Source organism: Neovison vison, chromosome 5 (assembly GCF_020171115.1).
Source record: "Neovison vison isolate M4711 chromosome 5, ASM_NN_V1, whole genome shotgun sequence".
Taxonomy (NCBI): domain Eukaryota; kingdom Metazoa; phylum Chordata; class Mammalia; order Carnivora; family Mustelidae; genus Neogale; species Neogale vison.
The window spans coordinates 16,704,244-16,721,250 of NC_058095.1; the positions used below are offsets into that span (position 1 = coordinate 16,704,244).

A 17,007-nucleotide genomic window follows, 5' to 3' on the forward strand; every position below is an offset into this window, starting at 1 on the left:
ATTATGGGCAAACTTTTCTTTCCCATCTGATTTGTGCTTCTGTTTCCAGTGGAAGTGTGGTTTGTTGGTGAGCCAAATCGCCAGACCCCTCCCCTTGGGTCTCTGCAGCTTATCAGCATTTTTGCAGAGTGGGTGCTGCTGGATTGTTCTTGTAAAGCTGGCATCCTGTCTTGGGAACTCTAAAGGAATAAGGCAAGGTTTTCATTTGTAGAGATGGAGTTAGTTCTGACTTGTGGTATTTGAGGCAACTGGATACGTTTTGCTTTCTATTTCTAGAAAGAAAACATTTATATGGACAATGGTTAAAAAAAAAAGTACATCTATATGTATATATAAAGTCTGTGTCTAGGCAGTAGTTTTCTATTGGAACATGTGATTTTGGCCCCTAGGGGACATTTGACATGTCTGGAGGCAATTTTGGTTGTCATAACTGGTAGAAGGGTGCTGCTGGCATCTAGTGGGTGGAGCCAGAGATGCTGCTAACTGTCCAACATCACACAGGAGAAACCCTTCCCCCACCACAAAAAATTATTTGGCACAAGATGGCATTAGTGCTGGGGTTGAGAAACTGCCCTAGGTGTATATTTTTGCTTCCCAGCTGCTACTTGTGTTAGGTGGAAGTTTTCCCTTGAACCTGTATTTCAGTTTAGACCAACAGAATCATAAGCAGGAAGAGACCCTGAAGGTCACATAGTTGAACTTTATCCCAACTTGTATCTCTGGGGACACTGCAAGATAATAATAGTTGTAATGGGGGGGGAGTGTTCATTCAGTTTGATAAAAGCAAATATTTAAGTATTCAGTCTGATGAAGTGCATTGTGAATCTCCGTCAGGACATTTTTCCCCAGATTTGTTTTCCTGCTGAACCCATCTTTTATCTTCCAGTCCCCAAAATACTTCCTTGGAACTGGGGGGGAACCATGAGTACCTCGCTCAGTCTTTTATAGCCCTTTTTTGGGGGGGGTCTCTTCAAACTTACTGCAGGATCTGAATTAATGACAGTGACAGCAGGTACATTAGCTCATCTGTATTTATGTGTCAGGTTGTGGTTTATTATATGAACTAAAAATTGGGATATTTTAGGTTTCTTTGTTCTGAATGTACAGTACAACTTTATTGTCTGTCCCCACTGGTAAATTGGAAGTTATAATCCCATGCTGAAACCTATTGCCCAGGTTGTTATGAGGATTAATAAGTTAATTATAGCTTCTAATGCTTTGTATTCTTTGGAGAAAGGTTATCATAAGCTGTTTCTGTAAAACTGCTTAAGTTTGAGAGTCTTTTTCTGCTTTAGATTGTTGAAGGGTGAAGCTTTTGGATTTCAGGTGGGATGGGAATCATTGCTTTAATGAACATTTTGCTCAGTATGTTAAATTTATGAAAGTTACTGTGGCATTTTGCCTTACTCACTTTTTTTTGTTAAGAATGTGTATTATTTTCTTTTTACTGCTTTTCCTTTTATTGTGCAAGTAATACTTGCTTGATGGTGGGGACATTATATATACTAGAAAACAAAAGACAAAGGAATCTTACGATCTATTTTCTTTAAACAAAAATGAGCCAGTAGTATGAATTTTGTTTTTTGTAACACCTTTTTATTTTTTCATTTTACAGTGGAGCAAGCACTTTTTCAAGTCGGTAAATATAGTTCTATATTGTTATTACTATGGTTGCATAGTATCCCATTGTATGGCTGTTGCATAATTTAAGCAAATTGTTGGGCATTTGGTTTGCTTTCTTTTTATTGTAAGCAGCATCATGAAGTATTAAAAGTAGCTCTAGGGGTGCCTGGGTGGCTCAGTTGGTTAGGCGTCCAACTCTTGATTTTGGCTCAGGTCATGATCTCAGGGTTGTGAGATCAGACCCTACCTGGGGCTCCACCCTCGGCATGCAACCTGCTTAGGATTTTCTCTCTCCTGCTCCCTCTGCCTCTCCACCCCCTACTTGTGCTCTCCACCCACCTCCCCAAAAAGTAAATCTAAACGTATAGCAAAAATCAAAGAAAGTTCTAAGCTTTGGTACTTTATGGCAGTTGCAGCTAATATCGAGTGCTGACTGGATTTGCCATGTCCATTTTTATTTGAAAACAGTGATGTTTTAGGGAACTATTTGCTTTATGTTTTTCTTGTGCATTAAAAAGTCTTACTGAAATTTATTCCTTTTAAATTTGCTTTTTGTTGGTAGGTTATAATAATAGCGCAAATAATGGATGTTTGTGTCTGACACTAGGCTAAGTAATTTAAAGTATTTTATTTAATCATCAAGCAGCCTCGTGTGGTAGGCTGTGTCATTTTGCAGATGAGGAAATTGAGGAACACCATCAATAATTTAAATGAGGGTAGAGCCAGAATGTGAAGCTGGACCTGTTCCGCCTACTTACAGAGGAGTGTGCCTTTGGGGGTAATATTGAATCTCAGCATAGTAGTTCAAGTCAGGAAAGGGGAAGGATGAAGATTTCAGTCTTTTTTTTTTTTTTTTTAACACTATTGTTTTGGTACGGAAAGGTAAAGATTTAGGGGTTAGGAATGGAATTCCTTCTGAAGAGGTTGCTTTTCCCCTTCTTTCCTTTTCACCCTCCCTACTTATTTAGATGATTGTTTTAGTAACTACTCTTTCCAGTGCCTCCTGTGGGGATATGGAGACCAAGGAGAGTGTGTGTAAACAAAATAAACTCTGCCTTTGAGATGTACATGATTAATGTCAAGTTCACAGGTATACTTTCAGAGAGGGTCAGAGAAATCGTGAAAGAGTTGGGATTTGAGCCAGCAGATTTTTAAGTTGTGAACTTTAAGGAATTGTATAATTCTAAAATAACTTTGGAATGTTTACTGCTTAAGTACCTTCTTTGGTGTGATGTTAATTATGACCCTTTTTATGTGTGTTGGGTGAGCCTTGGTTTTCCTGAGTAAGTTTTGTGTAAGCTATGTAACATCTGTGTCCTTGCCTGGGCCCCTGTGGGGAGATTGTTTCCTGCTGTGGCTGAGACTTAACTGCAGAGTTCTGGGTTAGTAGAGTACAAGTACTCACAAGTACTTTTCTCACAGGTTGTATTGATCATCTTATACTGATAACATCCCTTCCTTCTTTGCTATTATCAACTGTGTTTTGATGTCCTTTCAAAAGAGGAGACATTCTTCATGGGAAAGACCTGATAGTGATTTTTGTTAATGGGAGAAGATCCTTTGCATGTTATAAACCTAACTCAGTGTATTTTTGAACAAATAACATGAACATTGGTTTAGTTGCTCTTTGGTCTGTAGCACAACTGTTTATACTATATTAGGAATTATTACTAAATTTAAAATCAAATAGGGAAAATTGACATAGAACAGTTTGTGACACATAGAATGCCATATGCCAGAAAAGTCCCTAAGGATAAAGCTCTTTTTAAGCCCTAGAAGATCTAGCTATGTCATAGGATGTTTATTAAAATACAATCTTAGAGCAAAATTAACTTTTGGCAAATTACATAGAGAAATAGACATATTCGACTTTTAAGTGTACTAGTATTTGTATAGATGGTTTTCTCAGTCATTTGCTTAAATATTTCAGTATTAGTAATTTGAATTGTCATACTTTAAAAGAATCTTCGTGTATTCCTCTAGGGCCTATTTTCCGGTGTTGGTATTGATCTAGAGATAAAAAATGTTTGACTAAATTGGAAGTTGCTCTTCTTTTTTGTGGGAGGGGGAGGTTGGGTTAGTTCAGTGATAGCAAATATTTTTGGTTTCAGGGCCCTTTTTTATGCTTACAAAATGTTGAGAACCACAAAGAGCTTTCTTGGGTTATCAATAGTTGCTGTATTAGAAACTTCGAGAAATTTTAAAAATAATTATTTACTGATTTTAAAATGACAGACCCATTACATATTATGAAAAATAACTTTCTACCAGAGCAGAAAAATTTAGTGAATGGTATTTTATATTTTTGCAAAACTCTTTACTGTCTGGCTTCATAGAAAACAGGTTCTCATATCTGGTTCAGCATACATTCTGTTGTGATAGGTTGAAGTATATAGAGAAAATCTGGCATCACACAGATAGGTAGTTGAAAAATGAAGGAATATTTTAATGGCCTTTTTAGATAAATGTGGGTATTCTTTGACACTACACCCATACTTGACAATTAGTAATTTCATAAAGGTTAGTTGCACTGTGGAATCAAAAACTGCCTCGGTTAATTTTTTTGTATTCTGTTACATTAAAACCCATTGGTTTGTTTTGCATTTGCTTTTACCTTTGCATGAGTTTCCAGCATACAGTGGTCATTTGATCATTCACTTGAGTTATGCAGATCTCCCAGATGTTGACACATATCGTTACATGGTACCAAAATTTCACATTCACTGATAATTAGAAGTAACCTGTTTAATTGGAAATAAGCTTTTTAAGTATTGGGAAAATGTTCGAGCTTGTGGTAGATAGATACAAGTTTCCGAAATACTTACTTTTGCTTGAAAACTCAGATTTTATCATAGGCAACAAACCTCAGTGGTTTTCCTTGAAGTGACAGGTTCACTTTGTTCATTTTTGAGAAAATATCTGCTAACTATTCAAGTCTGAATAACCATAGTTTGTCAGTTGTTCTGCCAAGTAAAAATAGTGTTCTCTGAAAAATGCTTCCAGTTCAGCTGTATAATGCTTTCTCTCAGACTTCTTAAAGCGCAAAAGTTGCTTTACATATACTTTTCTATTTAAAAATGTATACTCAGGAAAGTGTGTACTCAGTATTGGAGATTTAAATAATACTCATAATTTCATCAAAGACATTGTTAGATGGAATGAGGTTTTTTTTTTGTTGTTGTTTTGTTTTGTTTTTACTGTAAATGAGTAGAGGATACAGTGACCAATGACTGTTAGTACATTTTGGTGCCTCTGCCTTGATTTATGTGAATGTACCCACAGTTTGGCTCAGCCTTGTTTTTTGCACCCTCATTGCAAACTTCTGTGCAGTAAGAGACAAATGATGTTTACTGTTAGTATGAAAATAGCTTTGGTCTTGTGGACCCCTGAAATGCAAGCTCCTAAGAGGTGTGTAGACCATGCTTTAAGAATAACCGGTTTTGGGGCGCCTGGGTGGCTCAGTGGGTTAAAGCCTCTGCCTTCGGCTTGGGTCATGATCCGAGGGTCCTGGGATCTAGCCCCGCATCAGGCTTTCTGCTCAGCGGGGAGCCTGCTTCCTCCTCTCTCTCTGCCTACCTCTGCCTCCTTGTGATTCTGTCTGTCAAATAAATAAATAAATCTTTAAAAAAAAAAAAAAAAGAATAACCGGCTTTTAACCTCTATGTTTGTAACAGCATTATTTGCAATAGCCAAGATACAAAAGCAGCCCAAGTGTTCATTGACTGATGAATGGGCCAAATCCATTCACATATGCGGCATATGTATACAATGGAATATTATTCAGCCCCCAAAAGGCTGAAATCTTGCCATTGCAACAACATGGATAAGAGCTAGGGAGTATAATGCAAGCAAAATAAGTCCATCAGAGAAAGACAAATACCATATGAATTCACTCTTTTGTGGAATTTAGGAAACAAGACAACTTAAGCAAAGGGGAAAAAATAAAAGAGACAAATCAAGAAACACTTGTTTTTTGTTTTTTTTAAGATTTTATTTATGACAGATAGCAAGAGAGGGAACACAAGCACGGGGTGCTGGAAAGGGAGCATCAGTCTCTCTGCTGAGCAGGGAGCCCGATGACTTGAGCTGAAGGTAGTCACTTAATGACTGAGCCATCGAGGTGCCCCAAGAAACACACTTTTTTTTTTTTTAAGATTTTATTTATTTATTTGACAGAGAGAGATCACAAGTAGGCAGAGAGGCAGGCAGAGAGTGGGAAGCAGGGAGCAGAGAGCCCTGCTGAGCAGAGAGCCGGATGTGGGGCTTGATCCCAGGACCCTGAGATCATTACCCCAGCTGAAGACAGAGGCCCAACCCACTGAGCCACCCAGGCACCACCAAGAAACACTCTTAATTATAAAGAACAAGTTGATGGTTATCAGATGGGAGGTGGATGGCGGGGACAGGGGATGGATAAATAGTTGGTAGGGATTAAGGAGGGCACCTGTTGTGATAGGCACTGAGTGATGTATGGAATTGTTGAATCATCATATCGTGTACCTAAAACTAATACAACATTGTGTTAACTACACTGGAATTAAAAACAACTTTAAAAGTTGTTGGCTTAGCTCTTTATATAAATTTCCTTTTCCTCTCAGACCAGATAAGTCCAAGGTGATACAGAAGAGGCAAATGACTGAGGTTTTTAGCTCGGGCTACTAAATGCAAGCATTGCCATTACCTGAGATAATAAAACAGGGTGAAGAGTGTATTCGGAAGAGGAGAGTGAATTTTGAGTTTCAGGGAGCTAGAGGATCATGGGGGTGGGAATGTCAGTTTGTGAAGCTCAGCAATTTTTCTGAGTGTTAGGAGGCCTTGCTGTATACCAGGTGGTTATGACCAGGGAAGTGAGTTGAGAGAGAAGAGGGCAGAAGGGACCTTGGTGTCAAGGACATCAGGAAAGGAGGATTTCAAGAAGAATGAGGTGGTCAGCACTACCTGATGCTTCAGAGGAGTCCCATAGAATGGGGATTGAGACTTGACCAGTTGGATTTGATAATGAGATTACTAGTGCCCTTTGCCAGAGCAGTAGGGTTAGAAGCCAGATGATGAGTAAAGAGTGCAGAGGCAGCTGTTTATATTATCCTTTCGAGAAGTTTTTGGGTAAAGGGGGTGCCTGGCTAGCTCAGAGGAGCATATGACTTGATCTTGGGGTCATGAGTTTAAGCCTCAAATTGGATGTAGAGATTAATTAAATAAACTTAAAAAGTTTTGGGGTAAAGGAAAAGAAATGTGTTGGACAATTTCAGAGGTGGGCTATACTGAGGACAATGAAAGGAGAGAAATTGGATGAAGCAAAAATACAGGTGTTACATAGTTTGTAGGGTGAGCCGTCTTTCAGAGAAGTGAAAAGCTGATGAGTACTGGATTCTCTGGCTAGAGAAATGCACACAGACCTATATAGCGTACAGGCTTTTTGGTAGGAATAGGGAGTGCCTTACTAATGCTTTTCTGCTTAATTGCTAAGTGTTTGGTTTGATACATTTGCTTTGTTTTATTCTTAAAGATTGATTTATTTTAGAGCGTGAGAGTGAGAGCCTGTGGACAGGCAGGGTTGGGGCAGAGGGAGAGAAGAGAAGAATGCGGGGCTTGATCCCATGGCTGTGAGATTGTGACCTGAGCTGAAATTAAGAGTCAGATACTCAACCGACTGAGGCATCCAGGCGTTCCAATACATTTGCTTTAAATCCACTAATTTCAAGAAGTTTTATAGTGAATTTTTTTTTTTTTTTAAATGCAGGTGATTTAACTTTAACAGTCTGATTCCTTTGGAATGGAACTTCTCTTTTGGCTATTTTCAATCTTTGGTAACAAGTGACAAAGAAGAAGGGTGGAATTCTTTCTCTGTATAAGGATTGTCAACCCCTCCCCCCATATTTGAGTGTTCGGGTACCCAGAATAGTCGTAGTGTTTCTCTTTCTGGAGGCAGTGTTTGGATTATAGCCTCAAGTTGTGTTTGTATTAAAAGATGTGAGTTGGTTTCTAATGTGCATATATTTCTAACTTACTTTTCTTTTTTTCTCTTTTAGTCTGTTCTCTGGGGAGGCAGTAAGGGGCCGAGGAGCTGGCCTCGGCACCGGGAGAGGCTGGACTTCCTGTCTCTCTGTGCTGAATGGCTGCGATGGCGCCCGCTCTCACTGACGCAGCAGCTGAAGCACACCATATCCGGTTCAAACTGGCTCCCCCATCCTCCACTTTGTCCCCTGGCAGTGCCGAAAATAACGGCAACGCCAACATCCTTATTGCTGCCAACGGAACCAAAAGAAAAGCCATTGCTGCAGAGGATCCCAGTCTAGACTTCCGAAATAATCCTACCAAGGAAGACTTGGGAAAGCTGCAACCACTGGTGGCATCTTATCTCTGCTCCGATGTAACATCTGTGCCCTCAAAGGAGTCGTTGAAATTGCAAGGTGTCTTCAGCAAGCCAACGGTCCTGAAATCTCATCCTCTCTTATCTCAGTCCTATGAACTCCGAGCTGAGCTGTTGGGAAGACAGCCAGTTTTGGAGTTTTCCTTAGAAAATCTTAGAACCATGAATACGAGTGGTCAGACAGCTCTGCCACAAGCACCTGTAAATGGGTTGGCTAAGAAATTGACTAAAAGTTCAACACATTCTGATCATGACAATTCCAGTCCCCTCAATGGGGGAAAACGAGCTCTCACTTCATCTTCTCTTCAAGGGGGTGAAGTGGTGGCATCTGAATCTGGGGACTTGAAGGGGGGTATGACCAATTGCACTCTTCCACATAGAAGCCTTGATGTAGAACACACAACTATATTTAGCAATAATAGCACTGCAAACAAATCTTCTGTAAATTCCATGGAACAGCCGGCACTTCAAGGAAGCAGTAGATTATCACCTGGCACAGACTCCAGTTCTAACTTGGGGGGTGTCAAGTTAGAGGATAAAAAGTCTCCCCTGTCTTCCATTCTTTTCAGTGCTTTAGATTCTGACACAAGGATAACAGCTTTACTACGGAGGCAGGCTGATATCGAGAGCCGTGCCCGCAGGTTACAGAAGCGCTTACAGGTTGTGCAGGCCAAGCAGGTGGAGAGGCATATACAGCATCAGCTGGGTGGATTTTTAGAGAAAACTTTGAGCAAACTGCCAAACTTGGAATCCTTGAGGCCCCGGAGCCAGTTGATGCTGACTCGAAAGGCTGAAGCTGCGTTGAGAAAAGCTGCCAGTGAGACGACCACTTCAGAGGGACTTAGCAATTTCCTGAAAAGCGATTCGATTTCCGAAGAATTGGAGAGATTTACAGCGAGTGGTATAGCCAACTTGAGGTGCAGTGAACGAGCGTTTGATTCAGACATCACTGACAGTAGTTCAGGAGGAGAATCTGATATCGAAGAGGAAGAACTGACAAGAGCTGATCCCGAGCAGCGCCATGTACCCCTGTGAGTAAAACCCATGCATTGTGTTGGTCTTGAGAAGTGTTAGGACAAGGGAGGAAGAATTAGCGAATTCCCATCATGGGGAGAATGGGGTTCTTTGTATATAGGTGCCTGTGTTCCATTTGTCTTTTTCCTGATTCTAGGTACGTGGTTGCATATACTTGCTAGTGAAGAAATGAAAGATATTTCTGGCATAGTGTTGTGTGGCTGTAGATGTTGTTTATTAAGAAAAAACCCAGAAGACATTCTATTTGTAAAACTGGACTTCTTTCAGAGTAAAGTTAGATTTCTTTTGAAACTGTATGTAGGGTATTTTTTGTCAGTCTCTGGCTTGACTTCAGATTCTCTTATTTCTAATTAAGTGGGGACAGAAGTTTAGTTGACTTCGTTAACGTTTCCGGAATTTATAATTGCATTCATTCATTTATTTATTTTTAAAGATAAACTCCACCCCCAACATGGGGCTTGAACTCACTTTCCAGGGTTCAGGAATTGTGTGCTCTACTGATTGAGCCAGCCAGGGGCCACATAGTTGCTTTTAGTTAAACTTTCAGCAGAGAATGTACCCAGTTTTTAGTTTTAATACTTGAGGTTTCCTTGCATTTTAAGGACTGTAAATCAGAAAATGCTTCAGAGTATTTTATAGGTTGCCTCCAAGTATAGTCCACTTTAACAACATGATTTACTACTTGATTTACTTCCTCAAAGAGCCCATCTTTATCAGATTTGAATTTTTATTTATTTATTTATTTTTAGTTAAATTTAATGTACTGACGTATTTGGGATAAAATTTTTCTGGTTTTTCCAAATCTGTTGTTTTGAGGAAAATTCTGCACAAGCTTTGGCTGCCACTCCAAATTGGCCTGGTGAATCCAGGGGTACTTGACTCATGTCCTTTCCTCTTCCAAGGCTCCTTACAGATAAACAAGGAAGTATAGTATATCCCCTTAAAAATAAAGCAGTCTGCATTTGTCTACTTATGATAAGTGTTAGACATACAAGAGAGGGAAGCCCGAGATGTTGGAAAAGAAGGTCAGGGGAGTTGATTAGTAGATCCTCTTTCATATCCCTTTTTGGGCCAGGTTACAAAGGTTAGATTGAAAGTAGGCTGAAATAGGTGGTTATGTTGGAATATTTAATTTTTCCTTGCCTGTAGTAAAAAAGTGACTGAGATTTTCACTGAAGACTCTGTTGAGACAGCCATGCTTTTAAGCATAAGTAAATGTCCTTTTTCTCAGTTTTGTTTATATTATTTACATGGGCAACTGTGCTTTATCTGAATATGAAGTTTCTATTTCATGACTTACGTTTCTATTTCAAGGGAAAAGTCTGGATAATTTTGCTGAATTTCTTCCTTGTAGACCTAGTTCATTTTCTTTCATTAGCTTACTGTACTTGAGAGTGCACATCTGTATTCACATCTAAAGCAGATACATTTCAGAGGCTTGCGACTGCTGTTAACATGGTTATCTTTCTTTAAATGGATTAATAACTTAAACCAGCTTGCATATATTTGTGTGGCATTATTCCACTGACTTGACTGCATTAGCCACTGCTTTAAAAAAAAAATCTTGGTTAATGTTGAATATTTTGTGTCTTAAGAGTAATTCCATGAAACGTACTGTAGTTGATCCATTTTAAGTTTCATGTACTTCTTTTGTATATTTGAGAAAAACTAGAATCTATAAGCGTACTGTTTTCAAGATACTTTGTATTAAAAAACATTTCTAAGTTTTGGTAATGTGGGAAACTGTTCCAATTCAGTGAAATCAGAATACATATGTGAGAACTTTTCTTGTTCTCTGGAATAATCTAGTGATTTGAAAAGACTCCTTAGGCTTAGTCCATTCACTCACTAGTTAGTTCTGAACATTCCTATCATGTAATGGTTTGTTGATTGGAAGGTTGTGAAGTATAAGGACAGCTAAGGGGTCACTTTAGGAAACTTGTAATCATTTGAATCCTCTGACAATTAAATCAACTAAACAGCGCTTTAAAAAAAAATGAGTCTCCGAGTATCAGATCATATTAAAGTAAGGAAATTGGGGCATTAAAAGTACTGTGATGTATATATACTTATATATACTTTTTGCTCGTTATGGTATATAATTAAGTTTAAACTAAAACCACCAATAAAGCACAAGTATTTTAAAATTTCTGTTGAACAAGGTCACCAGACTGACTCCTGAGGCTGGTAGTTAGCCAGGTGTTCGTTGACCTTCTGAGTGTTTTATTAAAGGTTTTCAGCAGTTAGCCAGACAGTGAGAATAGAGGATTACTTTGACTAAAACAGAAGAAAGGGGGCAGGTGGAGTGATTCTTTGGACACTGAGAAGCTTTTTCTTCGTGATTTAATAGTTCTTCCCAAATCTCCTAACCACATTTGTAATTCTTGAGTCCTAGAATAAGAAGTTAGTTAACTGTTCAGGATCTTGACCCAGCTGGTGAATTTCAGCTTTTTTCCCTAAGGTAGCTTAATATTTCACTCCTTTGCTGAAGTACTCCTGCCAAAGATAAAATTGGCTAGATTTAGTTTAGGCAGCCATGATGAAGATACTTAGCAGAGGAGGCTGTTGAAATGAATTGTTTTTAAATGATGGTGCTTAAATTACAAGTGGATGGTTAAGTGAAAATTACAAGCCTTCACCAAGAATTTGTGTTTTTTTTCTTCTTTCCTTACCTCCACGAGGAAAAACAGTAATCCATTGTAAGTCATAGGCACTTGCTAGCAGTAGTGGAATGATTGACTTTTATGTTGTTGAATTTTTGACAAATTGTGTATTTATCATCGTATTATACTTTACAGTTAGTAACTTCTGTATTGCCAGATGAGGTATCTTAAAGAAGTTCATTCCCTTTTCCTGATTAATTTTTTTGGATAACTGATTTTATTTAGTTTAAAACCATTGTTACACCTTTTTATTTTAAGCTCTTTTTGGAAAATCATCCTAAAACGTTTCATATATCTTTCTGTCTTGGTGCATTAATTACATCTGAAATTCTGTACTGTACTGGGTTTGACCTGCATCGCTGTTTAGTAATATCACTGTGGAAGGAGGAGGAATTTAAACATTACCTGCTTGATGGAGGGACAAACAAGCAAGGAAGGTGTATGTTTCAGCAATCACCTTAATTTTTATTTAAAAAAAATTTTTTTTTAAATTCATTTGAGAGAGATACAGAGAGAGCACAAGCCAGGGGAGAGGCAGAGGGAGAGGAAGAAGCAGACTCCCCACCGGGCTGGGAGCCTGACAAGGGGCTGGATCCCAGGACCTGGAGGCCATGACCCGAACCAAATGCTCAACCATCTGAGCCATGCAGGCGTGCCTTAATTTTTAATTCTTAACCATAGAAATAGAAATAAAAGCATTCAGTTATTTCGTGTATACAGTATAATTGTTGAGTATGTGCGTGTGTGTGTGTGCACGCATGCGTTCTCTCCTTTCCGCTTTAATTTTCCTTTATATTCCTCCTCTTTTTCCTTTGTTTTCTTCCGCTATTTTGTTATAAATTCCTGGACCGATAATCTCATTTTGGTAAATTGGTTTTCATTTTCTTTGTCCTTTTACTTACAAACCTCTGTAGTAAGTACTTGCTGTTAAGAAAATAATTTTTTTCAGATACTCCCCCCTCCCCCGATATTCTCTTAAATGTGTTCTTGGATAGCAGTGTTCTGGGTACCTGGACATTAATTATGTAAGACTCTCTTTTCTAGAAAAAGTATATATATTTTTTTTATTCAGAACTTACTGTAGGCTTATCTTAGTGGTCATTATAAAAAGAATCCCAAAGGGCACATGGGTGGCTCAGTTAGTTGATTAAGTGTCTGCCTTCAGATCCAGTGTTTAGGATGGAGTCCTGCATTGTGCTCCTTGCTCAGCAGGGAGTCTGCTTTTCCCTCTCCCTGCTTGTGCTGTCGCTGTCTCTGTCTCTTAAGTAAATAAAATCTTAGGGGCGCCTGGGTGGCTCAGTGGGGTAAAACCTCTGCCTTCGGCTCAGGTCATGATCCGTCATGATCCCGGGATTCTGGGATCAGGCCCCGCATTGGGCTCTCTGCTCAGCAGGGAGCCTGCTTCCCCCCTCTGCCTTTGCCTGCCTCTCTGCCTACTTGTGATCTCTGTCCATCAAATAAATAAATAAAATCTTTAAAAAAAGTAAAATCTTAAAAAAAAGAAGAATCTCATAAAATGTTACATTAGGACTACTGAAATACATGTTGTTTTATATATATTACGTATGTCTTTATATTACACATTGCCTTCTTTATAAGGACCTGAGGGAGAAAGATAAACAACCAAGACTAAGTGTTTTTTTCCTTAAACTTCTAAGTCTGTGTCTGTTACGTGAATGCTATAATTTGTGTTGTTTACTAGGTTTCTATTTTCCTGTTGGCTTTTGGAAGTTTAGAGCCAAGTTTGTAGGTCCTGTACCTTTTTTAAAGCTTCATTCTTGGCTTCATTTTGTTCTCCTTGTTCTTGTTTTATTTTCATGCTTTTATTTCTGGCCTAATTTTACACTAACCTATGTTTTATTTGATAGGCTCCTAAAGTCTGTTTCAGATCAAGGTTGGGTAAAAATAAACTAGACGTTCAGTTTAGTGACATTAAAGAAATTATTGAATTTTGGATTATCTTGATTGCAGTGACTTTTCTTCTGGGGAATTTCATTCTCTTGGAATTGTTAATAAAGATTTCAGTGTATAGTGAATTTCTAGTGTGTTGGTAGGTGTTGCTTTTTAGGTTATCAGGGAGTGTTTTGTGTTGTAGCTTCCTGTTGAAGTATACACAAGCGATGTTGCCAGAGGAGGTAGTCAGTTTGATTTGTCCTTATTTTCCTATTCTTTATCCTTTCACAGAATGATGGAACGAGAGTAGTATTAGCCAGAACTAACCCTTCTCTGCTATAGGCTAGTGATAGGGCTAATCATGTAACTACTTTTATAATAAAAATGAAGGAATTGCCTAGATAATTTCTGAGGCCAGAAGTCCTTAAAATTGTGACTGCTCTGTCTTTAAATAACATGGATTGATGGAGCTGTTCTGAGCACTGGTTTGTTGTTTTGTTTTGTTTTTGCATTCGGGGAAACTGAAGCAAAAGTCCCTGTAAGTTGCTGGTGTGACTTCAAACAAAATAGCCTTCTTGACTTGTGACTTACAGCTTTGGTTTTTTTAATGGGTGTGTGTGTGTGTATGTGTTGTTTTTTTAATAGGGAGCACTTCATGAATTTGTGTGTCTTTCTCGACCAGGGGCCCTGCTAATCATCTCCAGATCGTTCGGGTTTTAGTATATGGGCTGCCGAAAAGAGCACTGTTTTGTGTTGTTTTGTTTTCTAATAGTCCACTAAAGTGACTATTGAATTTGTTAACTGTGATACATACTTCAGAATAATTTCATTCTGTTTTTATGAAACTTACTTCAGAGTAAGTAAACTCATTTGTGGAACACCTTTGATTTAATGCCCCTTGTTTTTCTGCTAGCCTGCATATGACATCCAGTGGTAAAATAGGGGCTTCTCTATTTTCTCCCTTTATTTCCACCCCCCTCCTTTTTTCTAAGATACGTAGATAGAACTTATTCTTAGTGTTTCTTGTGTGATTCTGAAGGAAGGAAGTTAGGCAACAAGGAATTGGGGGTTACCCATTTGCTCCAGAGCTAGTTGCTACAGATATTTTCTGTGGCCTTTTGACTGACTGGTGTTTTCATTCTCTAAAATTGAGTGAAAGAACTCTTACAGTATGCTAAAGTGGCCACAGAATAAGTAATTTTTTTTTTAAAGATTTTATTTGTTTATTTGACAGAGATCACAAGTAGACAGAGAGGCAGGCAGAGAGAGAGAGGGAAGCAGGCTCCCTGCTGAGCAGACAGCCCCATGCGGGTTCGATCCCAGGACCCTGAGATCATGACCTGAGCCGAAGGCAGCGGCTTAACCCACTGAGCCACCCAGGCGCCCCAGAATAAGTAATTTACTAAATGAGCAAATGTATGAGAGGCAAGTGATGAGATAGGTGAATAAATGGATTATCTTTAAGAAGTTTATGCTTTAGATAAGTAAGACAAAGATGAATATTTAGAACAGTGCCTGGATCACAGTGAAGTAAGGCAAATGTTAGATGACATAAATGAAAACAGAGAGATCACAGCTGGTTGATGCAATTGGAAAGAAAGGATATTAGAGTGAGCTAGGATTTTGGTAGGAAGTTTCCTTTTGGTTGTGGCCTACTGAGGATAGGAAGCCTAAGTAGTACTTACTTTATTTTACTTTTTTAAAGATTTTATTTGACAGAGAAGAAGAGAGGGAGAGCACGCACAAACCGGGAGTGCCAAAGGGAGAGGGAGTGGGAGAGGGAGAAGCAGATTCCGTGCTGAGCTAGGAGCCCAGGGTAGGGTTCTGTCCCAGGACCCTGGGATCATGACCTGAGCAGAAGGCAAATGCTTCACTGACTGAGCCACCCAGGCGTCCCAGAGTTAGTGGGGCTTAACAGTGGGTGTCGGGGGACGGTGAAGGAGGGACTATCATAGATAATTTCAAGCCATGCGTGACTTTAAGAATACATTTTACAAAATAACCCTAATAGCACATGTAGGTCCAGGTTCTTTACTAGTGTCTTAAAATGAACATTTCTGTATTCCTTTATACATTCCAGCAAGTGTTAAAAATCAGGAAATGGGCTTCCAAGTAATCTTGTATAAACAGAGACTGAAGAGTTAAACCTGTACCTCAAAGCCTTATACTGGGGACTTTGGAATGGATGAATTAATTTATTGGGTATATTGAATGCCTACTGAGGTGTGCTAGGTGGTAGGGGTATATAGCGGTAAGATACAATCCCTGTGTTGTCCTTGTGGACAGGATAGCTTAGAAAGAGATTAATTATTTAAGCACGTAATCACATAGTTTATTGATGTATTTACTGTGGTCGTGGGTGCTGCAGAATGAAGTTCAGAGGGTGCATATCAGGAAAATCTAATTACAGTGAGTAGGGATATTATAGCAGATATACTGAAGAAGTAATACGTAAGCTGAGACCTGAATTATGAGAAATCATTAGTTGTGAAGAAGGGAAGTATGCTAAAGACTGAAGCGTATGCTAAAGGCCTTGGGAAGGGAGGTGCTTGACACTTTCAAAAACAGGGCACAGTTTAAAGAGAGTGATGAGAAATGAGTCAGGTAGTCAAAGGCCAAGTCATATGGGTGTTTTTGTTGGTTATCTCATGTTTAAAATGTTAATTGTGGAGCCAGTGATGTTCAAACATTATTGGATTTTTTTTTTTTTTAAACCTCTTGTAATTGTGTGAAGAATGAAATGGGTGTAGATTTTGGGAAACCAATTAGGCTGTTGTAGTAAACCAGGTAAGAGAGAATGATGGACTCAGACTTTGGCAGGGAAGAGTGAGAGAATTGGATATTGGAGGTGGGGTGACTAGAACTTGTGATTGATTGGATGTCATGAGTGGATGTTGAGAGGGTAGGAAGAGGTGTTATGAGTGATTCCTAGCTTTTTGGCCGGAGTAACTCGGTTGAATGGCTGTGTGGAGATGAAGGAGTAGTTGGAAGGAGGTTATTAATTGTGGTGGGCACTTGCTAATTTTCACTTAAACATTGTTGGCTATTGGGTATACCCAGTTTTCAGTATCATTTGCATAGTGCCCTGCTAGATTCCATGTGCATGATAAATTATTTAGAAAAGAGCATGGGACCACATTTTATTTCAAATAAATATTTATCTTTTTTTTTTATTTTTTTAAAGTAGACTCCAGGCTGAGCATGGGCCCCAATGTGGGTCTTGAACTCATGACTCTTGAGATCAAGACCTGAAATCAGAGTCAGTTGCTTAACTGACTGAGCCACCCAGGCACCCCTCAAATAAATAGTAATCTGATTAGTTTCTCTACTCTATCCCTAAACAAAGATCAAATAGACTGGATTGTTTTGCAAGTTGGCAGAAATTTATACCTGGGGTCATGTCCTTTAACATCTGCCAGTTCA

The 17,007-nt window shown here is 38.9% G+C and overlaps 1 protein-coding gene and 1 non-coding gene across 4 annotated transcripts in view; one reads left to right on the plus strand and one right to left on the minus strand.

The window, feature by feature from the left end:
- The window catches only part of KANSL1 (KAT8 regulatory NSL complex subunit 1), a 179,021-nt gene that overhangs the window by 37,198 nt on the left and 124,816 nt on the right, over positions 1 to 17,007 (plus strand). For all 3 annotated transcript variants that reach the window (XM_044247699.1, XM_044247698.1, XM_044247700.1), the window contains one exon: positions 7,653 to 9,024. In XM_044247699.1, the coding sequence (XP_044103634.1) occupies positions 7,736 to 9,024 (1,289 nt within the window). In that variant the 5' untranslated portion in view covers positions 7,653 to 7,735. The remainder of the gene's footprint in view (positions 1 to 7,652; positions 9,025 to 17,007) is intronic.
- Positions 14,222 to 14,328, minus strand: LOC122908082. The gene has a single exon (XR_006384873.1). It is a non-coding gene; the product is annotated as a U6 spliceosomal RNA (small nuclear RNA).